At 38.2% G+C, this 13630-nt stretch overlaps 1 protein-coding gene across 1 annotated transcript in view; it reads left to right on the top strand.

Annotated features, from left to right (window-relative positions):
* pth2ra (parathyroid hormone 2 receptor a) overlaps window positions 1–13630 on the top strand; it is a 105690-nt gene that overhangs the window by 52407 nt on the left and 39653 nt on the right. The window contains exon 9 of the mRNA XM_084724196.1: window positions 7159–7225. Coding sequence (XP_084580322.1) covers window positions 7159–7225 — 67 coding nt within the window. The remainder of the gene's footprint in view (window positions 1–7158; window positions 7226–13630) is intronic.

A 13630-nucleotide genomic window follows, 5' to 3' on the forward strand; every position in this document is an offset into this window, starting at 1 on the left:
TCATAAATTCTGATGTGATGGTATTTCCTGCCAACCATGACCTCCCTCTGCCTCTCGGTATCTGCTGATAACATTCAATGTTTGTTTCACTGATGCTCAAAGCCTGAAAAAGCCTTTTGTCCAGATTCTCTACACAGACAACAATACTGGAACAAAAGCTGCAGACAGGACAGCTGATTTTTTGCAGTAACTTTAGTTCAGTCTCTTGGAAACTATTTTGTATTGGATGGACTGTTTGGGGCTGATTTACAAAATGTTGAAAAGTTTGAGTGACAATTACTGCATACTGTTTGTTAGGATGTGTTTGTATGAACAATGTGGTAGGTCACAGGATCATGTGTTACGCTTACATTGACAGAATGTCTGGTGAAAGAGACCCCTTCTGTAGTTAGGTTGTTTGGATAGCTTAAGTTACACCAGATGTTTCTAGTCAGACAACTCCATATAAACTGGTGATGTTTGTTCATTCCTTCTTACCCTGCATGCTGCATGTTATGGAAGAACCTGAGCTCGTATTAAACATTGTTTTCGGGTACACCGGTGTCATCTCTTCTTTTTGAATCCCACAATAATTATCATCGTTACACTGTTTAAAACATATCAGTGTGTTGTTCATGTTTTGGGAGGCTTTATCGGGCACCTGCACCAATTATCTGTTAATGCCCTGCAGTTAATGCTCTGCCCAGGGTCATAGGCCACCAGCAAAAGTGCAACAGCCAGATATTAATTAAATTATATTTTTCGTCTGTATCTGAACATTAGTGTCTGATATTTCATTTCATTTCCATTATGTGTCTCGTGCTAAGTGGTTGTTCCCTGGTGATGGATCTGTTAAACAGCTGCCCCAGAGAGGAGGTGGATTATTTAAATCACATTCAGCTCAGTCAGAACTCAGAGGTGAGGTGAGGTTAGTTTACTTCCATTACAGCCAGTGTTGGGGATAATGCACTGCAAAGTAACATGTTATGAGTAGTCAGATTACTTTTTTGGTATAATGTAGCTCATTAGCTGTGCAACTGAGAACACTAACAGAGTTAACTGGTTCATTAATTGCATGTTGAAACATGATGTACTATTTGAGCCTGTGTTTTATTGTTGTCACAGAAGGACAGTCTGGACATCACAACCAACATGTGCAACGAATCACAGAGTGGGTTTGATTTTTGGAAACGCAAAAGCATTTATTTTTCTCAGCAAGTAATATTGTCACATAATGAGTTATTTCTAATGGCAGTGATCTAAACTTTCAACACAGCATAAGAATTAATCCATCATAAAACAGACAGAAATGCACAAAATCACAAATCAAAGAAGACATTAAGTGACAGCGAACCATTCAGAAGTCTCAACAGTCTCAGGGAATATAATTCTTTTTACAAATTTAAAACAAAGAAAATGCCACCTTGAAGGTTATGGGAAACTTTAAGTAGTGGAGATGCTGGATGAGAATCATCCATCATACTTTCCTGACATTTAACTGGGTTACACAGTATTATGGTGGCAAGTGCTGATGTTGCTGCACGTAAAAGAAAAGAAAAAAAGGTGACACACAGGAGAGAGAGGGAGAGGAAGAAGGACACAGCATGTGAACATGGACAGATGTGTTGATGTGATAGAAAACCTTTATCATGAATCATTGTTAGGATTCAACTGGTGGTGGACCCAAATGCAGACAACAGGAGGAGTACCAGTTCAAAAGGGTTTAATTAAATAAAACAACAAAACAAAGGCTTAATGGAATGCAGGGAAGAAAAACAGAATCCACAAAAGGCAAACTCAAAAAACCGTCCGGGGAAAAAACACAGAAGGGAGACAAACAGGAAGCAGGCTGACAGACATGAAAAACAGGCACGAACTGAAAAAGACACTGAGGAACACAAGGACTAAATAGAGGGAACTAACAAGACACAGGTGGGTAAACAGGTGAAAGCCATGACAATCAAAAAGAGCGGGAAAAAGAAAAAAGACAGGAAGTAAAGACTAGACACATGAGGGAGAATCAAAACTACCAAAATAAAACAGGAAATCAACAAAAACCAAAACCATGACAATCATAATATTACTCTACACTTACACTACATTAAACTACACTCTAAACCTGTCATAACACTGCACAAGCAGAAGAGGGAGCAGGACGAGAAGAGAGAGATGATGAGGGGAGTGAGGAAGGAGTGAAAAGCAGAAAAGAAAAGAATATATATAGATAAGAGCCAATTTGGAATTTGCAACCTACCTGACATTTTTGGTGGGTTTTCATCTCAAAGTTCTTCAAACACTTTCAGTAGGAAAAAATAAGAAAGAAAGCAAGAATAATCATAACAGAAGCAATACAAGTTCCGTTCAGATGGTTTGCAGATCCAGGGAGAGAGGAAACTGTGGCATCATTTTCTACATTTCAACCAACCAAAAAAAGAAGGGATTACTTTGTCTATTTTTTTTTCTGTTTTGTTCATTTTTCTGTTGTCTCGCTGCCTTCATTCACCGTGTTAGTCTGCACCTGCACTTTATCTCAAGCCCTGAACATTTTTAAGCCAATTTATTTGCTTGGTGCTCCTGTCCTCACATCTGCGGCTTTGTTTGAACACAAATAAACCCCCACAGAGATCAGTGGAATTATGGCATTTGTTCTGTAATGGTAAGAGGCCTGTATGAGAGAAATAGTGTGCTTTTGTTCTGTTGGCAGTACAGCAGAGGTCAATTTGCACTCAGTAACCCAAAAAAGACAGCACGCTGATGAAAAAGGTGTATTTATGGAACTTGTTGCTGACATTCAGCCTCATGCAGCAACATTCTCTTAAATTGTCCCTAAAATTTTCTCAATATTAATTTTCAGTTAAGAGAAAAAATGAGAAGTCAACTTTAGAAGCAACAAACGGTCATAGTGTGCTGAATGGTGAGTCCCGCTTGATCATAAACTGGAGGGACATTGCTAATTGTTCTTAGCATAGGTAATGCCCCCTAAACACAATATAAGGGAAGTTATTATGTGCAAACACAAGGGCAAGAATTGATCGTTTCGCTAAGCACCACCCTCCTTAGTTACTGTTGCTAGAGACGGGTCACTCAGCCAGACCGTCTGGGCCATGATCACAGAGGACAGCTGAGATAAGAGCTAAGCTAACCTGTCTTAGACCTGTGACAATGAGCCAGAGTGAGATGCATCGTCGTCGACCCACTTTGAGGAGGGGGATGTGGGCTGATGCAGAATCAAACACCCCACCAAAACAAATGCTGATGCAGTGGTGTCTAACAAGTTTGGCTGGAAGTAAAGTTACTGCAGCTAGTAAGCTAGTGTTAGTTAGACATGCTAATTTTTGCAGCTTATTTCAAAGCAGATGAAGACAGAGTTTAATCTGTTCACCGCAAGTGTGCTCGTGTGTTTCACATTTTTGAGAGACAACGCTAGAAAAAAAACGCTACCATCCAGATTCATGAAACGACAAGTACCTCTATCTCTTCTCTGGAGAAGTGGAAAGCTTGCCAGACCTAGATACGGTTGCTAACCTATGACTGGACAGTTGCTGTTTGCAGGTGGGGCTTAGTGTAGGATCACTTGGAGAGACAATCCGATGAAATGTTGAAATATTTCAAATGCTGTGTCAGCAATTACACATTACAGTACATAAATTCCCCCTCAACAGCCAGAGGTGAAATACTTCAATATGTTATATTCTACAGTTTGTCTGGTCAAAGTAGTGACTGTAATCGAGTGAAAACATCACTGACTGCCAGGATCCCACAGTTTCCTCATTCATCCTGCTGATACCTCACATCCGTCCACTCTTGTGTGTCCAAACCATTCCGTGAAGGACCATGTGGCTGCAGGTTTTTATTCCTACCAAGCCAGAGCATGCCAGGCTCGACTCATTTAATCAACTTCAAACAGCTAATTAGTTGAGTCAGGCATGCTGTTGGTTGGTCAGAGCGAAAACCTGCAGCAACTCAGCCCTTTGCGGAATAGTTTGGACATTTAAGCACTTTTTTTTATTTTTGTTTCACCAGCTTATGAAAACTTAGTTCTGGATTCTTGAATTTATTGCATCCCAGCACAAAGCAGCTTTCAGACATTTTTCTGTTGTTTACTAGCAGACAGAAAGTGACAAGAGGCACGGTCACACACACAAAAAAAAAAAGGTGGAGGGAAACACAACCCATGGCTCTCCATTCAGTGTGGGTGGGGCCTAAATGCTCACACTGGAGGAGCAAGAGAAAATTTGTTTGCAAATGGTTTGTTGAATGCGGCCCAGTGAATCAGAGAGGACTTGAATTAACTCTAATTGGTAATTGTTGAGGCCATGTTTACTGCTGATAAAACTGCATTTTTGTTAATACTTTTAATGAATGGATTGCACATTTTGTTAAGTGTTTATTTTAATTAACAACTTGGTGCCTTGATAAATCCCATTTGACATTTCAAAAGCAGTATAAACGCAGTCATACTGTCACTCCTTCAGTTTAGCATTAATTACAACTCTTCACCTCAACATTTAAAAAGCAGCAACTTTGAAACTTAAGGAAGTCAATGTGTGTAATCTACAACAACTATACGTTCATGCCATTTTCATCACATTACATTGGTGGTGTGTTTTTCAAGACTATGCATGTGTAACATGCAAAATGCACACACCAGCAGGCTTAAAGTCTGTTCAGTGTTTATGATACAATTGCATAATCATGTTTGCATAATCCCCTGGAACATCCACAATATGGAGATCTATATGTTTGTGTAATGATGCAAGATTTCCTTTGAAGTTAAAAACAAAATGCAAATTTTGCAAATGCAATGGCTATATGAAGAGAGCGCCAGACTAAACTTCATTACACTACAAACAGATAAAATACACCAATGAGTGTGAGCTTCAGTTTTAATTAAGATTGGTAAATGTGGGAGGAAATATGTCTGATGAAATGATCTGCAAGAGATAATTTAAACCACAGAAAAGTAAAAGTGAACTTAAAAAATAAGAGCTAACAGTTGACAGTTTAGTCTACCCCATGGCGAAGCTGGCTATTAGAAAGACTCAAAGATTATGTAATGAAATGGCCGCTTGGAAACAGAAGGTTAAATATTCTTTATATATAAAGAATTTAAACACATTTACAGACTGAAAAAGGTTGAATGTAAAATTGAAAATGACAGAAAATGCAGCAGAAACCATTTAATTTTGTTTTGAAAAGGACCTTGAATTGAAAATTGAAAACATCTTAGGCTCCAGACTGGTGCTTATTGATGGTGGATGGATAATAGAATGGTTTTCTTTTTCTCTTTTTCTATCTGTGCTGACATTGGGCCCAATGAAAAACTTCTTCAGAAAACTGAAAACATAATAAGCTGCAAAACATACAGCATATTACATTTGTTCTCCCTTTTCTCCTTTTCCTCTTGCATTATATAACCCCTCCTCTGTTTTTGTCATCGTTCATCTTCACTTTCACATTCCTGCCTTTGGTTATAACTGTTTTTCCATTTCACCCTCCGTCTCTGATATTTCTTGGGTCTTATCCAACATAATTTCTCTGATTATTAATTTTTTTATCCTGTTCGAATTGTGCCACAAATCGCACATTTTATTTGTTTTGCCAATTTAAAAAATAGTTTTGCAAGTCAAGAAAGTCATAAGTTTGTTGTAAAACTGTTGAAGTATCAGACTGAAGATTTGTGATTAGAAAGACTCCGAAAGACATGTACATGACATCATTGCTTTCTCTCTCTAAATGCTATCGTTAGCCGCTGAAGCTGTTATACCTGTGTGTTTTCATACCAGGACGTATCTTAGTCACACAGGTAACAGATCTTGCTTGTTCTTTTGCTTCCCGGCTTATTAAAGGACCAGGAGTCGCTGGACAAAACACTTCAGGTAGGATAATGTTAGGAGGGACAGCGATGTTCACTGAGCAGTTTCACTTAAAAATAAACTAAACTGTAACTTTCTTGACTTGTAAAATTGTCTTTTGAATTGACAAACATCACATGTGTGACTCATGGTACAAATTCAACCGGGAACAAAAATGTCAAGGAGAGGGACTTTGCCTCTCTATTGGCTAAAAGGTGACAGTGGGAGTGGCCTATCGCAAAAAGGCACATAACTTCCAAATGGACCCAGAGACTTGCACAAGATTGGGTAGAAGGGATGGTCATGAGCCACATAACAGCTAATTAAAGGGATAGTTCACCCAGAAATGAAAATTCTGTATACTCACCCTCATGATGACTTAAGTTTAGGTTTAGGTTTAGTTTTTCAGTCCACAAAACACTGTTGGATTCTCCTAAAGCCCTGACATGTCATTCGCATGCACACACAAACCATCATACTACAGAAACCCAGTTCAGACGGTGTGCACGTAAATGTGGTTTCAAGCTAAGGCAGTGAAGATTCAGGCTAAAAACATGGAATAAATGACGTCTTTCAAGTCCATTTGGCATGTTGGGGCTTTAGGAGACTTGGATTACACCAGAGGAGCAGGATGGAAGTAGTTTGTTTGAAAACTGGTCACCAGTCACTGAAACTGGGAGATTCTGCAACACAGTTTTCCTGTGAAACTCCAGCAGTGTTTCGTGGACAAAAAAATAAACCCGACCCTCACTCAGCATGAGGGTGAGTAGATAATGTCTGAATTTTAATTTTTGGGTGAACTATCCCTTTAACTGTTCATGCCAACTGGCAAAAAAGGGGCGTGACAGTGGTTGTGGTCTATCACAGAAAGGGACATAACTTCTAAATGGATTCACACAACATGACCAACATGACATGAACCGTTTTTCAGAGACCCTTGTAGGAGGGATTGGTGATATATGCCCCGCCTCCTACACTTTACCCACGCCCACTTCTGTAACTCATGAACCCATGTTGTAGACTCTTGTGGTAGGTGAGAGTTCCTTTTTCCATTGGTCTGAGTTGTTAAGTGGTTGTGTGTGTGAATGCATGCCCATACATAGAGCCGGTTGCAGCAAATTTTTGCTTGTTTTTTTTAACTGACCAAAAAGTCCAAGTCTAGGAAATCTATTTTTTTCAGTCTCTACTGCGTCTATCTCATATTTCTCTGCACCTCCTGTACGTCTCCTGAATAACTCAAAGCACCTTCTTCTTTGCTTTGCTCCAGAATTTCTCCTGCTTCTCTAACTTCATCCTCTCCTCATTGTATTTCTGTCAACTGCAGGTGTTGGGAGTTAAGTGCTGGTAACATTAAGTGGATCTACCAGGTTCCCATCCTGACAGCCATTGGGGTAAGATTGTGAGTGTGACATACAGAGTTTCAATGTGGCTTGAGAAGCTGTTAAATAAAATTTGCCTCTCTTACTGATGGCTGTGAAGTAAGAATTAACTTTTGATCAGCGTCATTCATCCCAAATGGGTGTCTTTTTATGTCTGAGTCAGAGTGAAGGATAAGAGGGTTTTAAAGCTTGTGACAAAATAACACTTGGCATAAACTCTTGGTATAAAACGCCTCACACATAATCCGCTGTCACAGATACCACTTTCCCCAGAGTGAGTTATTCTAGCCAGCTAGCCACGGTAACCACGGTAACCACAGTATTCTGGTGAAGCCACACGGTTTGGCAGACACACCGATGTACCGTCCTGTTACCTGTAAGCTGACTAATGATTCAGCTCTGGTGCTTTACTCTGGTAAGAGCTGAAAACAGGCGGCTGTCATGATATTATTGGTCGATTCCTACTTGGAAAAGCACAGGTCATATTTTGTTTTCACGGGAGGAAAAAATTAATAGATTTTCCATTTGATATGAAAATACAAATATTTTTTTTTTATAAAGATTTTTTTTTGTATTTTTGGGGGGCATATAAAAGAGTTGAAAAGATTGAATGAAAAATGCTCCTTTAACCCTAAGGAAAGAGAGCTAGAGATTACTGCTGTGATAATTATGTTCAGAATTTGTAGAATTATTTTAATAAGTAGTAGTACTTTTTGTTGAACTTGAAATCCTTCTGCAAATCAATGAATAAATAATTTATATTTTTACATATATATTTATATAATATGTTTTATTTTAACTCCAAAAACTTTTGTCGGGGTCTCTGGATCCCTATTTGAGAACAACTGACTCAGAATAGATGCTTGTTTTGTTATTATTTTATCATATACTTCCTGATGTCACCCAGGAAACTGCTCTAATTTTACTATATTTTATTTTGGCAAACATTCTTACTGATGTAATGAGCAACTTAGCATTTTTATATTCCCCAAAATAAGATTTTCAAATTTGTTTGGTTTGTTTTGGTGCCACAGCTCATGCTGTCTTGGCACCCATGTAGAGATTCTTAATCCAAGCCTCGACTAACTGAGCATAGTAGATTTATTTATCCACTGCTCACACAGTGAAAGCAGCTGCAGTCCTCCATCAGTGTGTCTGATCAGCTGGAGCACTGCTGTGCACTTGCAGAGCCTGAGTGGAGCCTTGGGTTGCAGCAGTGGGTGTGAAATTAAGCTGCAGTGATGCAATTTGTACAGACCAGTCTGACAAAGTGCCACCCTTCCCTTTAGACAAAACTGAGACAGCCCCACCTCCCATAATTTAGTAATGTCAAAAAATACTGACAATGTACCTTCAAAAAAATAAGTATATTGTTGCCATGGATGCAGTGAGTTACGTTGTACTTTATCACATTCTCTCCAACCCATATTTGTTTGACTTTTGCCAAAGTTGTACCATTAACAGTATGCAGAACTAAACTGGAAACAAATCTATAGTCTATTTATGATGTTATTGTATTTATATAAGCATACAAAAGGGCTAGAAATAAAATTCAGACCTCTGTTTATAAAATTCAGTACTTTTTAATTCAATGTTTTTTAAATGCTTTTAAGACCCTGCAGGTATTTTAGGAGTTCCTTTTTGCAGTGTACCCATGGATGTATGGACAAGTACCACTGGATGAGTTCAATACTGAGGAAAACGTAAAAACATGATGATTCTCAGACAGGGAGCGTCTTTTTTTCTCTGATTTCTGAGCAGATTCATGGATTTTTATTCACAATGAACATCAGAGATAATGATATCCTCGGAAAGCATTAAGTCACACTGAATCTAAAAATGTGTATCATCATTACGCCTTTGTTCAGATTTGAATCTGAGAGGGAGTGTTGAGGCAAATTGTGACTATCACACACTAATGGTTTAACCTTATTTGCTTCCATGAGCTGTGTGTCACAGGGACTTCTGCAGCTCCAACTGTGTTTGCTGGACCAGACAACATTAACTATGCCCCCCCCACCACACACACACACACACACACACACACACACACACACACATACAATTTAATAAAAATTTCTGCAATAAAACTTGCTTGTCAAGAATAATTTACATGCACTAGAATATAGCATGACACTAAACAGACAAATAGTAAATGTGCCTTTCTCCATGTTGACGGTCTGCAGGAGGCCCTGAGATACTCGCCGTTTCATTAGTCTGGACGGTGACGTCTTTTTTGGCATCTCTCGTGAAAAACATGAAACACAAGAGCACACGTGTGGTGAATGAATTAAACTCTGTCTTCATCTGCTCTAACATAAGCTGCAAACATTAGCATATCTGCCTAACTAACACTAGGTTACTAGCTGTAGTAACTTTACCTCCAGACAAACCTGTTAGATCCCACTGCATCTGCATTTGTTCTGTGGGGGTTTGAGGATGTGGGCTGACGACAATGCATCTCATTCTGGCTTGCAGTCTGAGGTGTAAGACGAGTTAGCTTAGCTCTTATCCTGGGGTTCAGACCGGTCCAGCTGGTCTGGCTGGGTGACCCGTCTCAAAGTCCGCTGCACTAATCAAGTCCCTACGCTTTACCCATGTTAATGAGTGTATTTCTGTCATCTATCATGTAGATATATCTGCTGTATTTCGCTGTGTGACTACAGTTTGTTGAGATGTAAGCTAGCTTTAGCGTCACTCTTTTAGAATTGTTGTTATGTCATGTATGCAGTCGCAAGCTAACTTTACATAAACACTTCTCAGAGGGTTCTTCTTTTAAAACATGACAGATGGAAACATTAAAACGTAAGCTGGAGACTTCTTAACTGACTGAAGTCAAGTTAGCACTAGCCTACGTTAGCCAGCTACACTTATGAAATCTGCTTGAGAGTCATTTTAGCCAACAAAATCAACAGTCATCAGCTAGAATTGAGAATCTACTTTTGTTTACATCTTCCAGGTTTCAAAGGCCTCATGTTTCAACAATTACTCTCAATTTTGATGTTATATCTGCCACCGTTAAACGAAAACTGCAGCGTGAGAATGGAAAGTTTGGCAGGCTCAGTAATGGTAACTAAGGAGGGCGGGGCTTAGCAGTTCAATAGGGACTGTGAAGGTATACTGTAGTAAATGTGTAGGTATTGTGTAGTAATTCAATAAATAAAATCAATTCAACAAATGTGAAGCAGTTTTTCTGTAGTCATTTCCCAAAAGCTAACAGTGAGACAGAAAAAATAATAATGCAGTGATTTAAATAGTCATTATGTCATAATCACCTGTAGGCAAACATCCCAAAACTATACTCATTACTACTGAAATTACTACACAAAATCACTACTTTTGCTACACGTCTCAACAGCAATCAAGTAATAAAACCAGTAGGTTTTGTGTAGATATTCAGTATTGGAAATACTTTATTGATCCCTGGGGGATATGTAAAATAGTATGTAAAATTAAAAATTTATGTAAAATTAGTATGTAAAATTAAAAATATGTAAATTCTACTACAATGTATAAAAGATATAACAATGATAAGACATTTATACAATAGGAAGTGTGCAAAGGTGCATGTGCCTTATCTACATGTATGTTGTATGTCTACAGCAACAATCTAAAACTGCAATGTAAAGAAAAATATGATGAATAGAAATAAGAGGATGGATGTAAAATATAAATAGACTGAAGAATGCTGTATGAGTGAGCAGGCAGTGAAGGGCTGAGTCTGACAGATAGTGATGTTTTTTTTTTTTTTTTTTAAATATGTACAAAAATGTGCATCACGCTACAATTATATAAGAGTGTAATAACAATGTTGCATACATTAATCATTGCACAGAATTATTGTCTGACAGTCAGTAGTGCACAGTTTAAGTATATACAGATAATAAATAATGAGGTTATAGTTGCTTGTCAGGGGTGAAATAAGTCCAGGATTGTTTTGTAGGGATGAGTAGCGACCCGGTGTATTTTTTTCATGAGGATTCAGAGTTGGATGAATGTTTTTAATGATTGAGTGTTATACTAAAAGTGAAGGCACAGCACAGATAATAGGGGCTTTGATAAGCTAAATTAAGAAAGAAACTGAGGAGCAGGAATGACAAATCATTACAAGTCTGACTGTCCTTGTCTGTTTCAGGAGGAAATTTTCTCTTTAATTCAAAATTAAATGAGCTTAAAGTTTGCCAATACAAATCATGAGAAACGGTCCCTGTCTCTGTCGTTCATGCTGTGCACAGCTCCTCTGTGGGCTTCTGGAATCTTTTAGCATTTTAACAAAAACACAAATAAAGGAGAGGGAAGAAAGGGGGATTGGCTGGTCATGCAGTGTCTTGTGGTGAGCACCACTTTTGCAAGAGCTGAATAAATGATCAAACAGCTGAAAACTGACTCCCTCATTGAAAGAAATGTGCACACTTGAGTTGAGTTAAGCTGCTACCAAGCTGTGCTACCAAGCTTGAAAAAAAAATCTCCTGTGGATTCTAATCAGTGACAAAATTGATTTATCAGGACTGATGCACTGCTGATGATCCCCTGAAGATACCGAGTGTTGAAATCAAACCCAATGCTATAATTCAGATTGTATTCAACAGTGCTCACTAATGTACTAAAACAGAAAAAAATTACTTCAAATCTTTTGACACATTAGAAGTAATTCTGAGAACTCTTCATCTCAGGAAAGTGAATATGTCTGTCTGTAAATTATAGCTTGGTAAGAAATGGGTTTTTAAGATCTGACGGGGTTTAAGTAAATTCACAGAACAATCTCAGACTGGCTTTCCTCTATGCCACTGTCTTCTTCTTTGCCTTCCTCTTCGCATTTTTTTTTGTAGCCTCTTTCTTTTTCTTCACCTTCTTCGTCTTTGCTTCTTCTTCACCCAGTTTTATTCTTGTTGTTCTTCTCCTGCCTCACCTGGCCACGTGCTGAAATAGCCACCAGTTCACCAGAGTGGTATAGACGTGAAGTCACAGTGGACAAATTTTCACTTGGACCCAAGATTGAACTGAATAAATTTTGGTGGTTGAAGAGACATTCCCTCATGGCGTTATTGAAATATAGCTTTCACAAGAATAAGATGGACATGAAGTCAGAATTACATACAGTGAATATTTGTGTGTAATAGATGTGGAGAAAAATTGAAGGTTAGCTGAAGGGAAACTCATTCTTGGGCAATCTCAAATGGATTATTGTTACTGACAAACATCCATCACATAGTGTTATGTTTATATATTGGAAATGATGTCTCATAATCTCTGTGTGTCACATGCGTGTTTGATTTTATCAACAAAGACGGGATCATTATGCATGAATGATGGCACTGATAGTCATCACAGTCCAAGACCAATAGCTCTGCTGGTTCATGGTCTAAGTGCTAATTTTCTCTCATCAACCACGTCTCATTTCTGTGGGTGTTCAGGGTCAGACAATGATTACAAGTGAAGCATACTCTCCTTGATAATGTCAGGCACACTCACTATAGTGCAAATGTATTGTTGTGTGTGCATGTATGATGATAGCAACGGAAAAATGAGAAAGAATGAACAGAAATTCATTCATATGTGACTGCAAAATAACTTAAAATCTAAGCTACTCTTGCCTGGATTATATCTAAAGCTGTGTGTGTATTCTGGAGCTGTATTTGTTACTACATTCTCATCCAAGAGACACATCGTACTGAAAGGATGATACAGATTCATGGGTCTAAGTCTGTCACTGTGAAAAACTTAAGCCTCAATTTGCATCTTTCAAATTACTTTGCCTCAGCCTCATTAAAGTCTCTGAGAAGCAATCCCAGAACTTGGCAAAATAAAAAAAAAAAAGCTTTTTTTTCCCTCCAAGCTATTATGAAAAATGAATGGATTGCACAGAACACTATAATATCTCACTTAAGGGAATGTATAGGCTTCTAAAGTGCTTTACTGTTGTTGTTTACAGATTAGCCTGCAGGTATTGATCTTACCTTGTGATAGAGTGGAAAATGTTGAGACATCTACATAATGGTTTCTTAGAAAGTTGTATATAGTCGTCTAGTTATTGTTGGAATAACATGCAATTTAAAACTGAAATTATTTTTGTATGGTTTACAGAAAGAGGATAGTAAAACTGGCTTGTGATTGGAAACAGTCTGTAGTTTTTCTAGTGAGAAAGGTTTGATTGTTTTTTGGTTTGTGCTTACAAGTTTTTGTGCCACCAGATAAATGACATTTCACTCTAGAACACAACTGCAGGACACGGACACAGGAGATGAGATGAAGAACGGGAGATAAGATGAGGTTTAAGAAGGTTTATCTGTAAAAAAAAAAATGGCACGAAGATGAACAGAAAAACAGGTACGCAGGCAGGAGGGCAGACGGGAACGATCCTGAGCACAAGGAGAATTCAATATCAATAAAATATAATATAAACTCAAACATCACAAA

The sequence above is a fragment of the Lutjanus erythropterus genome, chromosome 8 (assembly GCF_056507025.1).
Source record: "Lutjanus erythropterus isolate fLutEry1 chromosome 8, fLutEry1.hap2, whole genome shotgun sequence".
Taxonomy (NCBI): Eukaryota; Metazoa; Chordata; class Actinopteri; order Lutjaniformes; family Lutjanidae; genus Lutjanus; species Lutjanus erythropterus.